This window comes from Stigmatopora nigra, chromosome 23 (genome assembly GCF_051989575.1).
Source record: "Stigmatopora nigra isolate UIUO_SnigA chromosome 23, RoL_Snig_1.1, whole genome shotgun sequence".
Classification (NCBI taxonomy): domain Eukaryota; kingdom Metazoa; phylum Chordata; class Actinopteri; order Syngnathiformes; family Syngnathidae; genus Stigmatopora; species Stigmatopora nigra.
The window spans coordinates 3784394-3804284 of NC_135530.1; the positions used below are offsets into that span (position 1 = coordinate 3784394).

A 19891-nucleotide genomic window follows, 5' to 3' on the forward strand; every position below is an offset into this window, starting at 1 on the left:
AAAAGGCCTTTTCCTTGTCCTGGCTTGAACTCCACATCAGCTTCCTGTTAGAAAGGCAAAGAGGAAACACCCAGAGCGACACGCGCATGCGCACACAAACACACACACATACACGCAAGAGCTGGGCCTTCACTGGCAGATTCTTTGCTGCCGGAGAAATTAGGTCAAGCACTTAAGTACCCTGTACGGAGATGAACGCAGATTTAAAACGGCAACTATTTAGCCAGGGCGAGCGGAGGAGAACTCGCACGGCTGGAAAGTACAAAGAGATCCAACGTGCAAATGGTGGCTTTTATTATTATTATTTTTTAGACTTCTGGTAAAAGTATGAAATAATTCAAAAGGCCAAACAAAAAAAAATGGCAGGGAAGGGAACAGCTGTTTGATGATAAACAGGTGGTGAGTTTTGGTGCATTCTGGGATATTTGCATTCATTCATTGTCCATCCTCTCGGGGGTCACAGGGGTCACAGGAGCCTATCCTAGGGAATCGGTTGCCAGATATTTGCAGAAACACAAGGGTTCCCATGCATAGTCATAGTTACGGACAATATAGAGCTTTGAAATGCCAAGTCATGGCCTTGACCTTTGATCTCTAAACTGTGAGGCAGAGATGCTAACCACTCTACCACCATGCCGATTGTTTTCCATGACCACATGAAAAGATGTGCATTTTCTTTCTGTATTAAACAAGATTCCTCCTATTGGCATGCATAGTTGTGGCTTGTGCCTTTCCAAAAATAACAAGTATTATTAACATTAGCCTAGAGGGATGAATTTGAAGTATCTCACCATCTTGGCACTCAATAAAAACGAGTTTACACTCCACGACCACGTGTTTGTTCATAAAACGTTAGCGTGCGGTACTACTGTTTCCGCGGCACCATTTTCTTCATTCGCGATGGCGTTTATTCCTGTTTAATATGGCGGGTTGACTCTGATGGGAGTTTTAATACGGTAGAGAGAGGTTTCCTAACTTTCAGGGGAACAGAAAGTCCAAGTCACATGACCTTTTTCTTAGGTATCCCAGGTTTCACAGATCAATGTGATTTGAAAAATGCTTATTGCAAAGGAATAGGAATATCTTTTATGTGTGTTTTTACCTTGAAAATTAGTTATAAATCAGTATATAATCAATATATAACACCATTTCACTACTCATCACCGACAATAATGACATTTCTTGGACTTTATGTTCAAAGCATGCGAGCCATCACATCCCTTTTTTATCATTAAAAATGCATTAAAAATCCCCACTCATCAACACATTTCATTTAATTAATTTTCATTAAAAAAAACAACGTCTCTACTGTGACACAGCACTTTTTCCAACAGATGTGAACCACCGGTCAAGTGTTACATCAATTTTACTCACTTTTTCTGGTGCTCCCATCTTTCCACCGACTCGTCTGCTTCGCTGCACCCCGCGCAAAGCTGCTTGTGAGCGGCTACCCGCACGAGCTCGCGTCGGTGCGGAATACAAAGGCTAAAAGGCTAAAATCCGACGAGGGCGCCTCGTAACTCGAGATCAAGGTCGATTCGCCATTAAAACGCTGACGTTGAACAACCTGGCATCCCAAAAAAATGCATAACCGCCGACTGCGATTTTTTTTGCCCAGGAAACTACAAAAATAGACCGGTAGGGTTGCAAAGTACGTACCCGATCGTATCACGTTCAAGTCCAAAGCTGTCGAATGGTCGCCTGGGTGCTTCCCAAAAAAGAGAGGAATCCGATCGAGACGAGGAAGAAGTGGAGGGGGAAAGCGTGACGGTGACGACGGTGACGACGACGCTTTCCGCTCCCTCCTCCCCGGGACACAGCTCGGTTCAGCGGGGACACGGAGCGTCCTCTCCCCGCAGAGGCGTCAAGTTCAGCTGAGGTGAAAGCAAAGCAGCCCGTTACACAAGTAGCCCCCGCTCTTACATCGAAGCAAGCTTGCTTTAATGCCTGATAAAAAGGAAGGGGGAGTAAAAAAAGAAAGAGAAGAGACACTTGACGTCCTAAAAGCAGCAAAAAAGTGGGCTGCATTGAAGATTATTATTGAAGGCTGTCTTACTAAGACCCCACCACCATCACCACCGCAACCCCCCTTTACCGTTTGCCTTTGCCCTTTCCGCAAATGAAAAAAAACACACTTTGCGATATTACGAGATGCCAGTTTCGACAATAAAAAAATAAAAGCTTACTTGGAAAGGAGCTTCAACCAAAGAGCGATTAAAAAAATAGAAGGACACTCAAGTTACAAACTACGTCAAATATGGCCTGTTTTTCCATGTCCATTTGACGAATTACATGACAAATATGTTTGTTTAAAGAAGTTAAAGCACGTAATTATCTTACATTTGAATTGAATTTACCGTGAATATGCATGTTTAATGGCGATTTATGCCAAAGAAATGCGTCAATAGAAATTGGATTTTTACCAATTTACTTTAATGGGGTTGGTTATGTTGAGTTTTCTTAATAAATATTGAACTAATACTTAACTTTCATTTTACATGGAAAATAGTCCATACACCACAACTGTAATTTGCTAAAACAATTCAATAGTATTTCTTAAAGTTTAAAAAATACTATTAAATTGTTTTAACCCTCAGGCTTAGACTAAAATAACAATCAGGCATTAAAGGGGACAGCAAAAATAGTAAACATTTCTAAGGGCCCATTGCAAAATAATTTACAAACAAAATTAATTTTTGAATTTGATCCTGATTTCAAATAGACAAAGCAAGTGTCGTCACTTTAGTGTTGTAAATCACAAATAAAACATAAATAAACTAAAGTTCCATGTTTAAATGAGTCATTACATTTAGAGAGAGACTTGTTTGTTATTGTTCCAAATCACTAAGCTCTAAAATACTATGTTTAATAGTTACATTGTAGTTAAGAATTATAATATCTTTGATGTACTAGAAAGAAAATGTTAATAGTGAATACCAAATTTCCCTTTTGGATATATTATCAGTTTGCACTTCAAGTAAAACAATAGTAAAATAAATAGCACTTAAGCAATGCATTATTGTTTCTATAATGATAATACATACTTTGACAACAATTTACTTCTGTTGTGTGAACAATAATGTGTGTGTGTGTGTGTGTGTGTGTGTGTGTGTGTGTGTTGCTGTAAAAAAATAAAAACATGTAAGCTTTGAGAGAATTAAAACTTTATAGAGTGATATCACCTCAAGTGACTAAAAATAGATGAAATGTTTTTTTAATAACTTGAAGTTATGAAGTGTGTTTTCATCGGTTGAACTGACAGCCTCGAGTTCAGTGAAAAACTTGCATGCATTCGAAATGATAAGCTGAAAATATGTTTTGCCATCACTTTTTGTAATAATTTACCAAAAAAGTAGTGTTTACATGATTAGAAAAGATAAGAATGTTAGTGAGGAAGAAGATATGATCATTTTTACACAGTGCTTAAATGATAAAAAAAAATGAACTACATGTGTATTATACATTACACTTGTCATTTTACATACAAGATTTTGATTTGAATTTCCAACAATTTTACACAATATCTGTTGATGTGAATTTAAAAAAAATGCTATTCATGTCATTAAAATACTTATCCTTAATCCATGTGTATTTTTAATGAATTATAGTCATTTTACACTTATTCAATGCCTTTTTTTCCACCGAGTCAGTTATAAAATAGCCACAAGCTAACAAGTCTAATGTTTTGTTTGTTTATGAAAAATAACACAGGGAAAGTTTTACTGGTATAAATTTTTTTTTTTTTAAAAGTAGATTGCTTATTAGTAATGCTTGTGTTTGAGTTTAATTTTATAGTTTACACTCTTATACCATCAATATCAAAAGTATTGTATAACACAGAGTCATATTTTGATAGCTAGCATAAGAAGCCATTAAGACGAAGTGCTGCACCCCTCCGAAAAAGTGCTGCAATGCGGTGTGCAGGCCCCACCTTGCAGTACAAAACCATCCATTTAGTGCACATGCTTGCCATTGAAAATATAGTAGTTGGTCCATATTCTAAAGAAAAGCTATATGTACATTGATGTTCAAATATCCGGTCATAATTGAGAAATATGTGAGTGGATGAATGCACCTGTAGATGTATTATCGTTTTATTATCAGTGGCCCAGTGCATGTACAGTATGTTATGGTTTAGTTGCCGCGGGTGACGGGTCAATGATTACCCAATGAGGCCTGGATTGTCCTTAAGCGGAGGTCAGACCATCAGGGAGGGACCAGGGATTTTTTAAAATGTTTTTTGGGGGGAAAGAAATGGTTGCACAACACCTAGAGACAGACAATACCACTCAAAAATGTTTAGTTTGATGTAAACACTTGATTTTTGTTGTTGTTATTTTGGGGGTGTCAAAAGCAAATATGACCTTGGTTTATATTATAGGTAAGCTTAAAAAATGATTATATATATTTTTGCAATGCTAATCATTTTTTTGAACAAAGTAGCTGAATAGCAAGTAGCAAAATAATAATAATTATGAAATGTTAATAAGAAAATATCAAAAAGGCATTTTTTTAAAATAAACTAAAGCATAGAGAAACCTCACAGAAATTAACATTGCAAAATTGTTGCCTTAGAACACATGTATAAATAAATATGAATATGAATAAATTTATCCAATCCAATGTACAAAGTGGCGGCCTGGGGGCCAAATCTGGCCCCACGCATCATTTTGTGTGGCCCGGGAAAGTAAATGATGAGTACCGACTTTCTGTTTTAGGATCAAATTCAAATGAAGAGTAGCTGTATATTAAATTTCCTGATCAATAATTGTAATTTTAATTTTTTTTTTTCTGTTTTTAGTTCAAAAATCATTTTGCAAAATCTAAAGAAAGACAATTCACCAATCCTGCACTGAATGTCAATCACTGTCAACATACAACATCAATGTTTCCCCTTCCCGCGCTTTCCTAGCTCCGCCCCCCAACGCTACCCGCTTTCGAGATGACATCACCGCACATCTGTAGTGCCAACGGGGCACAAAATGAGTCCAAACCTCGCCTTGCTTTTTTGTCTACCGGCTCAAAACTTGGCGTGAATAACATTAGGCGGCCATTAAAGTAAATGATCCACATATTCTGACCTCCATCTTGACCCCTGTGATTGAATGCAAACACAATCAGCAGGATCAGCGCAAGCTAACGTTCTTTTCAATGGGAAACTTTCTCAAGTGTGTTGTTGTTTTATTCTGGACGACGTGATTGTTTCCCACGGCAAATGACATGCAGATGGGATTCCAACGACGCCATTAGATGATCCACACACATTTTTACCATTCAAATACGCTCCGATAACTCATCTGTTTGTCCCAATGTCGCTGGAGTTGAGCCATTTGCAGGTCAAGAGCCACAGGTAAGTTATGATGTTTAGTTTGTAGGTGACGAAGGAACTAAAATAAGGGAACTGAATGATTGAATGCAGCTACGGTCCATTTTTGCCTGCTGCACCACATGAAACGTGGGGGTGAAGAGCCCCCTAGAGGATTTCTGAGGGACTTACATGTTGGAATAAGGAAAAATCAGCGTTTCTGGATGTACTTTGAAGCAAAATATTCAACAGAATAATCAACTTTAACTCAATTGTACTATAAACAGAGGTGATTAAATGTATTTTAAAAAAGCTTTCAAAAAGAAATAGGGAATATTGAATAACTCATTTTAACTCATTTTGTTCGACTGTCTGTTTTTTCGTGTTGCATAACCATTTGTTGATGATGTCGGAGCATGAATTATTAAGCATTTAACCTTAAATATACTTCGAATAGTTTAAAAAACACACAAAAACATATCTGTAAAACTTTGAATTGAATTCCTTACTTTTGAAATATTGTCTCCACTTCTTAAAAAGGCCTTTTATCATGTCATGTATCCTCTTCCAACACACCTGCAACATGTTGTCCATCACTGAGAACATAAAATAACATTTACAACAGTTAAAAACAGGGTAAAGAAAGATGAAAAAAACTACTGCCATTGGCTGCCACGTAAACGGCCCCATCATGGGGAAAGGAGTTAAAAAAAATAATAATACTATTACAATTTTATTTACTGCATGCCATATGATTGCTGCTGCGCAGAGAAGACGAGAGTAGTGCACAATTGTGCACCCGCGCAGGGAACATTGGCCTTGATGGGAATTTCATTCAACTGGGATGGCGGCCATAAAATATATCAGCGTCCAACAAATGGTGGTGCAACACATGTAGTCAGACAATACAAAAACGAATTCCCAAATGAAAATATACATATCATTACAACGAGTAGTATTAAGACGTTGGTTGGGTTCCATGGCCCCGATTTGAGATCCTGCAGATCCCTTCCCAATACCGGGGCCCCCGAAACAGTGCTCGGCGTCTCAAAATGTGAAAAGAAACAGATACGGCCACACCACTGCCAAGACTTCATTGCTGACGATTAAAAGCTATCTTGGCGTTGAGAATGTGCGGTTAAGAAAGTCGTCGGAGGAGAAAGTCGCACAGAATTCCGCATCCGGGCTGCCCGCATCTGATTGGACGTTTGTCAAAAGAGGCACATGAGCCTTTAACCAAACTGCTCAGGGAATAAAGCGTAGCTTTATTCTGTTTACATTCTCAATCAATTGGAATTGATGGGCTGGCTTCCTCCGGGGACGTCTCACATCATTTTTTTTTGGAATGGGGATTCATTTCAAAATGTGTTTGTAAAGACTTGAAAGTACAGTTTCTGGAATTAAAGAGGCGCGATGGATAAAAGATGTACTTTGTCCTCTTGTGAAGCAAACAAATAAAAGAGTTCATCCTTTGAAGCATACAACACTTCCCCATTCATTATTGACATAAGTGTCCCACAGCAATAAAAAGCTCCTTTGAATTCATAAACACACTCTGTCATTATAAACAATATTTAGCCCCGAGGAGTACAAACTCTTCCCGAGTCCATTTTACCTTGCATTAGATGTTTTCCCATTTGTCACCGCACGAGGGCGCGTAGACGATGAGCCATGCAATATCCGAGGTCGGGACGTGACAACAAGTGACCTTTCACCTTTAGCAAAAGAGATTAAAAAGAGCATGTGACATGAGAATGCGACACAGGAACATTTGGGCTTGATTTTTAGCTGTATTATTAAAGACAATCACTCACAAGCTAACTCATTCAATGCTAATGCCCAACCAATATGGACATTAAACACAAGCTAACTTATTCAATGCTAATGCCCAACCAATATGAACATTAAACGCAAATGGTTTAGACGTTATCACTATCAATGGAAATTAAACAATAGTTGGGCAACGTGTCAACAGAATTAACATATTAATTGTACGTCTGCCAATGACAATATCATCCCTACCACACAATGAGTTAACTAAGCTCTACTTTACCTCTTTTATTTTCATCTATAACTTGATTAAATGGATTCCATTTATGCAAAACACACGGAGAAACAATAACAATAGTACGTACTCAAAAGCATAACAACAATAACAATAAAAACCTCAAATGAATTCTCTTCTTCACGCGTGTGGCCACATTTGTATTATAGTGCCTCCCTGTGGTCAATGCGTGAACACCAGCAGGAGCCTTCACGGCATTTTCAATAGGAACCGGTGTTGCGTTTAAAGTCAACTTCTCCCGTGGTGAATTTTGGACGTGATAGTGATTGGACCGTCTCGTTATTGTAGGTGGGGGATCCAACTGGACGGCACTTTTTTAGGGGATGCGCACGAACCGAGTCGAGGCGAATCGACCCACCCCCGTACCACGCCCACCCACGCACTCTCGTAGCCCAGGTGGGCGCGCGCACTCGGGCCTCGGGATGCAGCGGCTCACCCTCGGCGCACCGCCAGTGGAGCTCGGAGCTGGAGCACCGACGGGCAAGGGCAAGCCTTGAACGCAACACTTCCCAGGACGTGTACTTCAATGACTTTTTCTTCTTTTTATTTATTTTTGATTTTTGATTTTTAATCTAATAAGGGGAGAAGATCAAGTTGCGTTCAATGCGCCACCATGCTCATCATCTCATCTCGCAGCGCCCTGCTGTCCGTCTACTACCCGCAGATATTCCTCATCCTCACCAGCGGTAGTTACCTGTACGTTCCTTACTCTTTTCTAAGCAAAATTAAATGTCGGATAGCATCACTTTTAATTTTTTTTATTTAATTTATTTTTTTACGCCGGGCGATCTAAATGAGGACGCAGGTGCCAGAAGTAGAACGTGCCTTTAAAAAAAAATTCCACACTTGACAGTTTTTGGCTTCCTCTTTGGTCAGACAGTATATTTTTAGAAATAGGAAAGAAATGTGACGTGGATGTCTTGTGCGTCAAATTTGGGATATTTACTGACTTTTATTGAGAAACGAGAAAAAAACTACAACTGATCTATTGGTGGTAGTGATGAATCTATTGGTTGATGTTTTTAGAACTAATTCTATTTTTCCTCCATGTTTGACTTATTTAGGTACTATTATGCGTGTATATAGTGTCTATAGTACGTTTTCCTTGCAAAACAACAACATATGTCTTTTTAAAAAAGAAAATGTCAATCTATACTTCAGAGTGAAAAAAATGAGGTTTTTAGAGCTGTCAAACAAGCCTAATGTCATCAAATATTGCCTACGCGGATAAAAACTTGCTAATAAAGTTAAAGTACAAATATAGAAAATACACCTTGTCCCTAAAAATACTATTTATAACTTTGTTGGTCCACAAATGGACTGAAATGACACAGGACACCCTTTAAAAGAATGAATATTATCGCTCTACTATCCCATATTGGAGTGTCCATCCAAAGCATTTTCCAACCAATCAGCTGATCCAGATTTCTGTCTCGGCAGGACGCTGTCGTCCGTGGTGGCCCTGGGGGCCAACATCATCTGCAACAAGATCCCGGGCCTAGCGCCCCGTCAGCGAGCCCTCTGTCAGAGCCGCCCGGACGCCATCATCGTCATCGGGGACGGCGCCCAGTTGGGCATCAACGAGTGCCAGCACCAGTTCCGCTACGGACGCTGGAACTGCTCGGCCCTGGGCGAGAGGACGGTCTTCGGACAAGAGCTGAGAGTAGGTCAGTCTGCTAACACGGAGACGCTACAAGTCCACCGCCGCGATTGCGATCCAACCCTTCGACCTGGCGCCCCAATGGGCCCACTAACCGTCAACCAGCGAATTTCTCTTGTAGCCGCTATGCTAGTTTGGCGCCCAATGGGCCTGGCAAGCTAGCCTGGCACCTTTAAAAAAAATAGAAACCATGCTAGCCATCTCCATCTGCTGGACCGCCGCCGCGCCTTTGAACTCATTAAGCGTCGAGAACGAGCCGGGGCGGAATCACGCTAACCACTAATTGAAGTCAGGCCCGGCAGCTGGACGGCAACAATGCGCCGCCGTGCAATCAAAACAAATCACGGCGAGAGGCCGTGACGTGCGCCCCATGCTACTCGTGCGATATACACGGATTGTGCAGTTTTAGCCCGATGAGAGAAGACTTTGGAGTTTATTATTAGTTATGAATGAGGAAGGGGGGGGGGGGGGTTTGGACCACAAACCCGATGGTTTCACTTTGTCAGGTTGGAGCGCCGCCATTAAAATCGCTCCTTCCCCGAGACGCCGTGCTTTAATACCGCGGCCCGTTAAGAAGACGCATTACCCTGATTGGTGCAGGCGGGTATCCTATTACATCTACCATGATGCCGGTAAATTAACCCCCCTGCCCCCCTACCGTCCTCCCCATCACGCCGAAAAAAGGGTGTTTATTCTCCAGTTTTCATGGTGACACGATCACAGTAAAAATAATTTCAAAAACGACTGGAAACGAACACATGTCCGTCAAACTTGGGTCGTCATGGCAACCAAAAAACTAAGATATTTATGCTAGGTGATGAGTTCCTTTGATGAATCTCATTAGTGAAAAATAAAAGCTTCTTCTAGTCAGCCAGTAGATGTCACTTGTGTTTTCCTCAAGTGATTTGAGCCAGAAATGATGAAAAATTGAAGGAATTAAGGTTAAAAAAAAAAACAATAAAATTGCCACGGGAATGATTGCGAAATTCCTTAATAGGCGCTAAAGGGTCATCCATGAAAAGCTGAGGATTGGAGGGGTCCAATCGCCTAAGAACAACATTTCTCAAGAAATAATTGTCAGGAATTTATGGGGATTTCATCATTGACAAACCATAATAATCTATAAAATATCCAGAGAATGCCTCAAAACCCCCTGCCGTGAAATGCCCTTTTCCTCTTTGGGTTTCCAAATGGACGACTCGGTCTTTGGGGGGGAAAAAGTAAAGAGGTCAAAACCAAGACTAGGAGGAAATCCGTGGATCAATAACATCCAGAAGAAAAGTGCTGGACTCTGTCGGAGATGACGCAAAGTGGAAAAGTCTGCTGTGGTCAGACGAGGGAAGGAAATCTTGGCTTTTTGTGTCCTCGTGGACTAAACAGCTAAAAAGGAGAACCCGGAAAGTTCAGTCATTTGTGAGGGTATAGAGAGGGTATGTCTTGATTGACAGACTCTGATTTCACGCGGGTTGGACCATTTTAGATATAATATATATATATTTTTTAAATGGATTAAAAGAACTGGATTAAAAGCGCTGAATATTCCATTTTTTATAGATTTAAAACAATGTTTATTTCAGATTTTTTATATATATATTTTTAGATTTTACAAAATGATTTTTGAACTAAAAACAGAAAAAATGGATTAAAAAATTACAATTATTGATTTAAAAGGGGGAAAATCAGGAAATTGAATGTATATTTATACTCTAAATACTCTTAATTTGATCCTAAAACAGAAAGTCAGCACCAATGATTTACTTTCCCGGGCCACACAAAATGATGTGGCGGGCCAGATTTGGCCCCCGAACCACCACTTTGACACCTGTGGTCTACGGTTTAAGGGGGCTATGACATAGATCGCCAAGGGACTAGATTGGTCAATGTCACGACAATAACATTTGGATTTGTCAATTTTCTGAGCTAGACTTGTGAATTTCGGCACGTTAGCATGAATGCTAACACTCCCATAAATGTTAATAAGTCTTATGATAAGTAAGATCCGATAGGGGCTTTGCTGGTTTTGCCCAATTGGCAACTGGTAGCTCATTCTTACTGTAATAAAATAAAGAAAAGTTGCTTTTATTTTGACAAGCACTCCCACTTCCCAGGTAGCCGGGAGGCGGCCTTCACGTACGCCATCACGGCGGCGGGCGTGGCCCACGCGGTGACGGCGGCGTGCAGCCAGGGCAACCTAAGCCAGTGCGGATGCGACCGCGAGAAGCACGGCTACCACCACCGCGAGGAAGGCTGGAAGTGGGGCGGCTGCTCGGCCGACGTCAAGTACGGCGTGGAGTTTTCGCGGCGCTTCGTGGATGCGCGCGAGATAAAAAAAAACGCCAGGCGTCTGATGAACCTGCACAATAACGAGGCCGGGCGCAAGGTAAGGCCATGAATGAAGGGTTGAATAGTCTGAAAATGATGCACACAAATGTCCTCACAATAGGATAACGCACTACCACTTGCCAACAAAAAGTAGTATATCCTCCTCTCGTATTATCGAACAAGCTCCGCCATTCGCACTGACTAACGAGGAAAAAAAAACACGTCCGATCTGATTGGCCGCCTTTCCCAACAGATCCTGGAAGAGAGGATGAAACTAGAGTGCAAGTGTCATGGCGTTTCAGGATCCTGCACCACCAAGACCTGTTGGATCACCCTCCCCAAGTTCCGAGAGATCGGTTACCTCCTGAAGGAACGTTACGGCGCGGCCGTTCAGGTGGAGCCCGTCCACGCCTCCCGACTACGCCAGCCTTCCTTTCTACGTCTAAAAGAAGGGCGGAGCTTCCAGAAACCGGCGGACACCGACTTGGTGTACCTGGAGGGTTCGCCCAATTACTGCGAGGAGGACAGGGCCACGGGGAGTACGGGTACGCGAGGCCGACTGTGCAACGGGACATCCGCCTACACGGATGGCTGCGATGTGATGTGTTGTGGGCGGGGCTACGACGCCCATTACTACACCAGGGTTTGGCAGTGCAACTGCAAGTTCCATTGGTGCTGCGTGGTTAACTGTAACACCTGCAGTGAGAAATCTCAAGTATTTACCTGTAAGTAAGAAGCCAGGAAAACGTGGAAAGGATTTATTCCGGGTATTTATTCCAGCGTTTTTGTTTTTTTGTTCCACATTTTGACATTCTTCGGGACCAAAGATGGAAAACGTCATTGCTGGGGCGAAAAACCTGCAAGAAAAAAAAGGATACGGATATTAAAAACAAAAACTAAATGTCTTGAGAGCCAATACGAGGAAAAAAAATGGCCGACATCTTCGGATTGGTTGACTTTTTAGGCCGAAAAATGGAGGACAACGAACAAGGCTCGTGTTAGCGTCAACTAAAGTTGTTAAGACTCCCCCTGGTGGTAAGATGTACCAGGGAGTCGTAACTACTATAGCAGAAAATGATATTTTATGATATGAGTCGCCAAGTGATGAAAAGTGTATGGCTCGTAGTCTGGGAAATCCGGTTCGATGGCGGAATCGTAAGAGTTATTTCGTGTTTAACTGGAAAGGGGGCGCCAAAAAGCTGGAATTACGACGGGCTGTAATTCACACTGTATTCTGTTTGAACACTGAAATTAAACGTCAATAATTTATGTTAGACTTTACTGCGTAAACAAAAACTTTGTTGTTGTTATTTTTTTTTTTGCTTCTCTGTCATCTACTGTCGCAAAAAATTTCAATCAAATCTGTCCTTTGCAGACTTGCTTAGGAACTTGTGGCCTTTTATGCTAAGCGCTATTTTTAGCTTCCCACGGCGCCGTGTTTTCATTGTCATATTTTTTTTTTCAAGGTGCTAGAAAAGCACGCAAGGCCAAGTCGGGCTAGTGGACATTCCCATGAAAATTCCGGCGGTTGGGGGGTTTAAAACCCCTGCCTGGGATGGCATGTGCCTTAAGCATACACCAACCAAAAAGGCCTTGTAGCTATTTCTGGTCTATTATGTGTCAAATAGTGTTTTATTTAGGCGTTATATAACTGAAGAGTATATTTTTATATGAGAAACGTGGCACTTTATGTCATTTATAAACAAAAAAAGACATTAGAAAAGTGTTTTCACCATTTGTCTTTTTACAGTCAACTGTTATACAAAAAAATGACCCTAACTTTGCCATATTTCACAGTTTTCGACCAAAAACAACTTTTTTTTTGGCGTCAATGACGATCCAAATGAAAAAAAAGTTGTACAGATCGGCTCCGATTCTCAGTCTGACGTTGAACTTATCGTTTCTTTACGTTTCTGATTTTTTTTTGAGTTTGCCTGTTGCTTTTTTTGTCGCGTCTTGGCCTTAATAAAGTCGTTGCAAAACATGGCGGGATCATAGCAAAATGTCTTTATTTCGGCCTTGTTTGGGCGCAAAGGGGAGGAGCTTATTCAATTTAAAACGCTGATATGGGAAAGCCCAGAAGTGGCGGCGGACTAATACGTCGGCGACCGCGGCATTGCTGAATGAGGCTGAAAAGCATTGCAGCCAACCGCTGGAGCGCAAATAAGCGCTGTTTTGTTAGCTGTCTGAAATCCTCGGAGACCGGAACCGTGTAAGCTCCCCCAACTATGGCGACTGGATTGAGGGGAGGGTCTGGCCGATTGTTTGGCTGCATCTTGTCATGAACAAAAATGGCAGACAGAGAAAACAGGGAGGTCAAACGCTGACACATTGTTCAAATGTCAGGACTGGTCAGTTTATCGGGGCGGGATTGTGTCAAGCGTTAGCGCTAATCGCTACCGACAATGAGGAAATTGTGGGATTTTTTTATGGGGCGGGGCTTTAAAATGCTTTGGGAAAGTGAGAAGGGAAAAGTTTCGGTAGGTACGAAGGGAGTCCATGTTTTGGGAAACGTGTCATTGGCTAAAAATTGAATGGTTGTCAATTTGAAATGCTTTGGGAGGAAATATTCAGTTCATTTCTGCAGTGGAAAGTCAAAGGAAGGAATTCTAGAGCCAGCTAGAGCGAGGGTGTCAAACATACGGCCCGCGGGCCGGATCCGGCCCGTCTGGTGGTTTGGTACGGCCCGGGGAAGAAAGCTGCATTGTATAAAAAAATATGAATTTTCTTTAAAAAAACATTAGTTTATTTATGTTCTTATGTTATTCTCTTGTTCATAATATATTGTTCATAATGTAAAAGGAAAATTCAGTTAATAAACATTTTGATAATTTACTCATTTTTTGCAATAATTATTAGTATTAGTGACTAATAGAAAGGGGAATAAAGTGGGCTTATTGTTAGTTCTATGTCATTTTGCAATGAGTTTACTGGTCCGGCTCGCTTGATCTCAAATTAAGCCGTATTCGGCTCGCAGACCAAAGGGAGTTTGACACCCTGGTCTAGAGTAAAGTAGAAAAAAATCCTAGTCCAACTTTTAGGACAGTTTGTGGTTCAAATGTACATTTACAGTGACCACGTTAGACTGAGAATCAAAATATTTTGGAAAAAAAATAATAGACTAGTTATGTCAATCAAGTCATTCAATTTTAGAGTTTACAGTGGTACCTCATGCATCCTTCCCGGTGGTTTTGAGCAACAAGGCACCATCCCGCTCCACCACGTCGAAGCCCAAGTCCCGAAGCGCAGAGTAGTCGGCTTGGCCTTTGCGCTCAAGTGTGATTAGCACCTCCTGGTTCTTCTTGTTATTCTCAAAAAGATTCCGGATGGCTAAAATAGCCCATTGGCTAATGACTGGGAGTCGGTGATAAGGAAAAACAAACTCATTTGCATACTCGACCTAATGGTAAAGACATGAGTGTTTTTTTGCCGCATCTCTTTCGTGTATAACAGATATCTACGAGCACTGGGCGGAGCGTTGCATTTTTTTCAGTGTTTTTTTTTTCAGAATGGCGTTGGCAAGTGGTTGTGCATTATCCTATTGTGAGGATATTTATGTGCATCATTTTGAAGGGAATACATGGCAAATTGGAACAAATAAAAATGTTTTTTTCAATCCAATATCCTGTTTTTGATGTTTTTTTTCAGAGGGTTGTAACAAATTAATTATTTTTTAGTTCATTTCAATGGGAACATTTTGTTCGAGTTTGGGAAAATTTGACATACAAGCTCAGTCCTGGAACTAATTAAGCTCGTATCTCAAGGTACCAATGTACTGTGTTACAAGGATACATGGGTTGTTGCTGTCGATTCTGCAGTTGTCTAGAATGAGCGGGATGCCTTCCAATTCTCTCACCTGAGCAAACAAATTCCAGATAATAGAATGTTAATTCAAAAAAAGTGAAAGGAATTGAATAGTGGATCAATAACAAGTGTTATTTCAATTTCTAGAGACATTGTTTTGCACTTTGCTGGATTATTTCGAACATGGTTCTAAAATGTATAAAAAAAAAAATAATAAAATATTAGCATGACTTTCGGTTTTTTTTTGCACCACAAATGTATCACACCCATCCTCGGCATGTCCTGTTTAATTGTTTTTGGCTTGGCACTAACCAAAAAAAAACTAAACTAAACCCAAAAAAAAGAGCTGCTGTTGAAAAATTCCACAAAAAAAAGTCGGCATAGTTGCGGCTTCTCCACAGCCTGTCACACTGGGCATCATCTGCTTCTTATCATTTATTACCAGTCTATATCCTCAATTATTGTATTTGCTTGCCGCTGACCTCCACTTGTCACGGTGGTGAGTCTCCAAACAGAGCGCCAGAAGTAATAGCCCGCTTTAAGAAAGAAAAAAAACTAAAAAAACGGCAATCGCTGATGTCAAAAAACAAGAACAAACATTTTTCCACTGCATCGAGCGTCCATTGGCTTTTTTACGCGCATCCCGTTCGCCACTTGGCGAAGACATCTTATGCTACGATCTCTCCAGACGCTCCGACGGAGTAAAATGTGGTTTCCTGGAACTTACGCGGTGAAAACAGATATGGGGGTGATTTCTGACCACTGACAGGCCGCGGATTCGCATCCATAAATATTACAGGGGAGGCCAACTGAGGGGTGTCCATCCCACAAGCATTCCATCAATCGCCTCCTATTAAATGGAAGCGGGTTCTTATACCATGGCACGCAATGCAATGTAGGACGGCTCCTCCCCAGGATCGCCGCAATATTTATGGCCGAGTGAGATGTTGACAGTGGGCGATGGCGGTTAACGGAGCCAATCGGAGGGTAAGCCAGAACACCAATGGTCTCAAGACGGGGAATACGCAGACTCCGTCGACTCATTTCCTCTTCTGGCGTTTTTGGCGGACGCTCGTGCTGTAAAATAATATCGTACTGGAGAAAATAAATAATAAGTCGTGTTGGGAGAGGCGGGGGGAAAAAAACTGGGTAATAGTCTTGCTATTTAATCGAGGTTGTTTTTTATTTGAGGTTAAATTTTGTAGGGTGAGACTTAAAAAATGGTGTGATACAAGTGATATTGGTTGTCTTTGCAGAAGATAAAGAATCTATGAATTCATTTTTTTTAAATAAAAAAATGTCTCTATTCAATTGAGTTTACGTTTCCGATTTGAAGTCAAATCTTGTTGGGTGAGACTAAAAAAAATGTGATATTGGTTGTCTTTGCAGAAGATAAAGAATCTATGATTTTATTTTTTTATTATAAATATACAAAAACTGAATTAAAACTGTTTTAAGAAAACGTTTAAATGATGTGTTGTCTATTGGCAAGTATGTAAGGCAAAAAAATGCAATTTTTGACAATTCTGCTAAAAAACGGATTAATCCATCAATCATTTTTTCAACCTATTAACAGTAACAAGTCTCTATTCTACTTGTATTATTTCTAATTGAATAAACTGTAGTTTTTTCCAGTAAATGTTGATTTATAAAAAAAAATGGGTAAAAAAAAAAGTTTATATTATCAGATTTTTTGTTCTTCATAAAAATTAGATTGTTTCATTGGTCAACGAATCAAATTTACAACCAAAACATAATCAACCCAGAGCTAATATACCTACCTACTAAATAATCTAATTTATATAAAAAATGAGTAGACCAGAACTGGTCCACAATATATGTATTTACCTTATTCTGGTTATTTGGATGTCTGTAGCACAAATTTGCCACTAGTCTGACCAGATGAGCCTTAAAGCTGGTGACGGGAGACCTGCTGGACTCCTGGTCCTCCTCCTGGACGTCAAAATTCTGAGCCGGGCTGAAGACGTTCTGGCTGGTCTTTCCGATGGTGTGAACCTGCTTTAGTAGCTCTGATGGGAAACAGGAGAGGGGACCCTTCAATTAGTTGCAATGTGGGTGGGAGAGAATCTGTTTTTTGATTTACCTATGGTGGTCACCAGGAGGTCCGCTTGGTCCTGCAGGAACGTGAACTCATCTTGGTGTGACGTCATTTCACACAGCACGTCCAGTAAACTCATTACTGTCAGCGCCTCCTGTAGGGGCTGTGGAAGATTGCAGTGCAATGTCATTCAACCAAAGACAATACAGTGGGATTTTGAGATACGAGCTTAATGCGTTGCAGGACTGAGCTCGTATGTCGATTTTTTCGTAACTCAAACGAACGTTTCCCATTGAAATGAACTAAAAACAAATTAATTTGTTTTAACCCTCTGAAAAAACAAAAAAACAGCATATTGGATTGGAAAAACTGTTTGATTAGTTCTAATTTGCCACTCAAACACTCAAAAAATATTTTTTTCTCCAAAAAATGGCATTTAATGCTCTTCAAGTTAGTCATTTTGATGAGTATCATTTCAATGTTTTTGTCAATTTGATGAACATGCAATATAGTTTCTCTTAATTACATTTTTTTACCCCTTTGGTTTAATTTCCCCAAATTATTTTCTATTAACATCACCTCCTTGAATTTTCATAAACTTATTTCCAACTAAACTTTAATCCAGTCTCTTTTTCAGAGTTCCTTAATGTTTTAATGACATGCAGAAAAAAGAAAAAAAACAACAAAAAAAAACTTTTGGGCGTACCTCATCTGTGGCGCTGTTGGCGAGGCTAAGAATGGCTCCGCCTCCTTTCTGGAAGGAAGAAGCAAGGAAGCGTGCTACACCCGGAGAGATGCAGTCACCCAGTGAATCTCCGCCACTTAGCTGAGCAGAAATCAGTTCTAACAGGGTCAGTCTGAAAGACAAAAAAAAACGGCACTATTATAATCAAGCTTCTAAATCCCTGGATCTGATTGGACGAAATACCTTTCACATGGCGGCATTGCAGAGTACATATTTTCCACCAAAGATGAAGACTTGAGAAAATGTTGAGTGGCAATCAGGACCCTGTCGAATGAAACAAATAATTAAGAAATACCACACACAAAAAAGTCTAAAGACGGCTTCGTACGTCCAATCGAGCTCGGGTCGATTCCCACAAAGCTCCAGCACCCTTCGGGCTATCTGTATGTTCTTCAATTGGGACAGTTCTTCCACCTTGGCTTCATCTAGGCATGTGTACAGCAACATGGAAGTGTAGCACACTGTCCTCTCGTCGTCAACGTTGAGGAGTTGCCTGTTTGGAAAATGCAGGCCATTTGGACTTTTTGGGAGATTTTGGCATGACGTAATATGAGACCAACTTACAAGAGAAGATCTGGAAAGCTCCGCCTCCAAATGTCATCTTTACACATTTGATTCGCTACGGATATATTACCAAGGAATTGGATCCCACAACGCAGCGCTGTTAAAAAATAAATGTTGGAATCATCCAATGAGATAACGTCTTCATTGCTGTTCAATGACTCACATTCAAAAATGCCTTCCCAAATTTTTGGATTTGCGTGAAGGAATCTTAAGAGTTCAATGGAGAGGTCGAGAAAGCCAAGTTCCCTAGAAGAAAAGAAATACAGTGGTACCTCAACATAAGAGCTTAATTAATTCCGGGACTGAGGTTGTATGTCGATTTTCTTGTAACTCAAACGAATGTTTCCCATTGAAATGAACTAAAAATTAATTAATTTGTTCCAACCCTCTGAAAAAATACCCCAAAACAGGATATTGGATTGGAACATTTTGATAACTTTCTTCTACCAGGTTGGCTCTATTTGCCCCGCCTCCACACTGACTCTTAGTCAATATGGAGGGTTGTATGTCAGGCCACTTGTATGTCAAGGTACCACTGTAATGTTATAGCTAACAAGTAAACTAATGATAAATGGACATTACCTGAGAAGACTCTGGTTGCGAGAACTTTGCACGCAAGAATTCCTCAGAACCCGAAAGCACTCGGCGCAAAAGTGCAGTTGCATAGCAACGGAATTTGGGTCCTCGTCGGTGGACGTTAGGAGATCATCTTTCAGTCGGGAGAAGACTTTCAAAAGAGTAGAAAATATGTCTGCGTCCACAACATCCCTGCAGATTGAAGCAAAAATAAAGAAGTATTGAAGTATTTTTATGCGACTTGTTCAAAAATTGGCGATGTAAACAAAGTTGAGTACAGTTAAGCTAGTTTAGCAACAATGCAGATATCCTTATTTTAGAACTACTGTAAAACAAGCAACATTGATCCCACCTGTAATTCTTATCTCGTAACGAGTTTGTAAACATTTTGAGAGTTTCCAAGTGCTCAGGGTGGCGTTTTTCATTCAAAATACGCGAGATGGAAGACGAAATGTCATCGTGGTTTGTCGTAGCTGCCATGTTTTCCTGCCGTGAAAAACCCGGAAGTTATTCTCAAATCCTATTGGTTGGATTCGTCATGCGGTGCGGAGTCAAAACACGTGCTTTTGTTTTGAGCCCATTCCACTCAAACGTTGAAAAATAAATTGAATCAGGCAGATGTATTTTTTACTCATTTCACTTGGCTTCCGCAAAACATTGAATTCAACGTAATAAAGTTATAATGACAACCACTCTCCTTTAATAATTCACACAAGTCCCACACATCTGAGATCCATTCACCCAATGTAATGTTTTAAATCTGCAGTCCAGATTTTCATTTATTAAAGACG

The 19891-nt window shown here is 40.5% G+C and overlaps 2 protein-coding genes and 1 long non-coding RNA gene across 4 annotated transcripts; 1 reads left to right on the forward strand and 2 right to left on the reverse strand.

The window, feature by feature from the left end:
• Positions 1-3404: 3404 nt before the first annotated feature.
• On the reverse strand, positions 3405-7889 carry LOC144181266 (uncharacterized). Its single transcript, XR_013324636.1, has 4 exons — positions 7359-7889; positions 6921-7020; positions 5815-5901; positions 3405-5492 (listed from the first exon to the last, which is right to left on the reverse strand). It is a non-coding gene; the product is annotated as an uncharacterized LOC144181266 (long non-coding RNA).
• On the forward strand, positions 7724-13405 carry LOC144181262 (protein Wnt-7b-like). Its single transcript, XM_077709647.1, has 4 exons — positions 7724-8066; positions 8811-9037; positions 11139-11410; positions 11606-13405. The coding sequence occupies exons 1-4, from the start codon at positions 7984-7986 to the stop codon at positions 12083-12085; spliced, it is 1062 nt and encodes a 353-aa protein (XP_077565773.1). The 5' UTR covers positions 7724-7983; the 3' UTR covers positions 12086-13405.
• atxn10 (ataxin 10) lies at positions 13025-19601 on the reverse strand. Of its 2 annotated transcripts, XM_077709644.1 has the most exons (12): positions 19453-19601; positions 19107-19292; positions 18688-18770; positions 18525-18621; positions 18289-18453; positions 18144-18224; positions 17922-18072; positions 17261-17378; positions 17005-17186; positions 15145-15208; positions 14521-14706; positions 13029-13627 (listed from the first exon to the last, which is right to left on the reverse strand). In XM_077709644.1, the coding sequence occupies exons 1-11, from the start codon at positions 19578-19580 to the stop codon at positions 14522-14524; spliced, it is 1440 nt and encodes a 479-aa protein (XP_077565770.1). In that variant the 5' UTR covers positions 19581-19601; the 3' UTR covers positions 13029-13627; position 14521. The 2 variants fall into 2 exon arrangements, with proteins under 2 accessions (XP_077565769.1, XP_077565770.1); XM_077709643.1 differs by having other exon boundaries at positions 13025-13627; positions 18525-18770.
• Between the last annotated feature and the right edge of the window lie 290 nt (positions 19602-19891).

What these genes read in the sequence shown, in the direction of transcription:
- LOC144181262 (XM_077709647.1), top strand. Translation starts at nt 7,984, where the DNA reads ATGCTCATCATCTCATCTCGCAGCGCCCTGCTGTCCGTCTACTACCCG. An exon ending in CGGACAAGAGCTGAGAGTAG is followed by an intron (nt 9,038 to 11,138) that starts GTCAGTCTGCTA and finishes CCCACTTCCCAG; the next exon opens with GTAGCCGGGAGGCGGCCTTC. An exon ending in ATAACGAGGCCGGGCGCAAG is followed by an intron (nt 11,411 to 11,605) that starts GTAAGGCCATGA and finishes CTTTCCCAACAG; the next exon opens with ATCCTGGAAGAGAGGATGAA.
- atxn10 (XM_077709643.1), bottom strand. Translation starts at nt 19,580, where the DNA reads ATGGCAGCTACGACAAACCACGATGACATTTCGTCTTCCATCTCGCGT. An exon ending in GCAATGCCGCCATGTGAAAG is followed by an intron (nt 18,073 to 18,143) that starts GTATTTCGTCCA and finishes TTTGTCTTTCAG; the next exon opens with ACTGACCCTGTTAGAACTGA. An exon ending in ATCCAAATAACCAGAATAAG is followed by an intron (nt 15,209 to 17,004) that starts GTAAATACATAT and finishes TTGTTTGCTCAG; the next exon opens with GTGAGAGAATTGGAAGGCAT.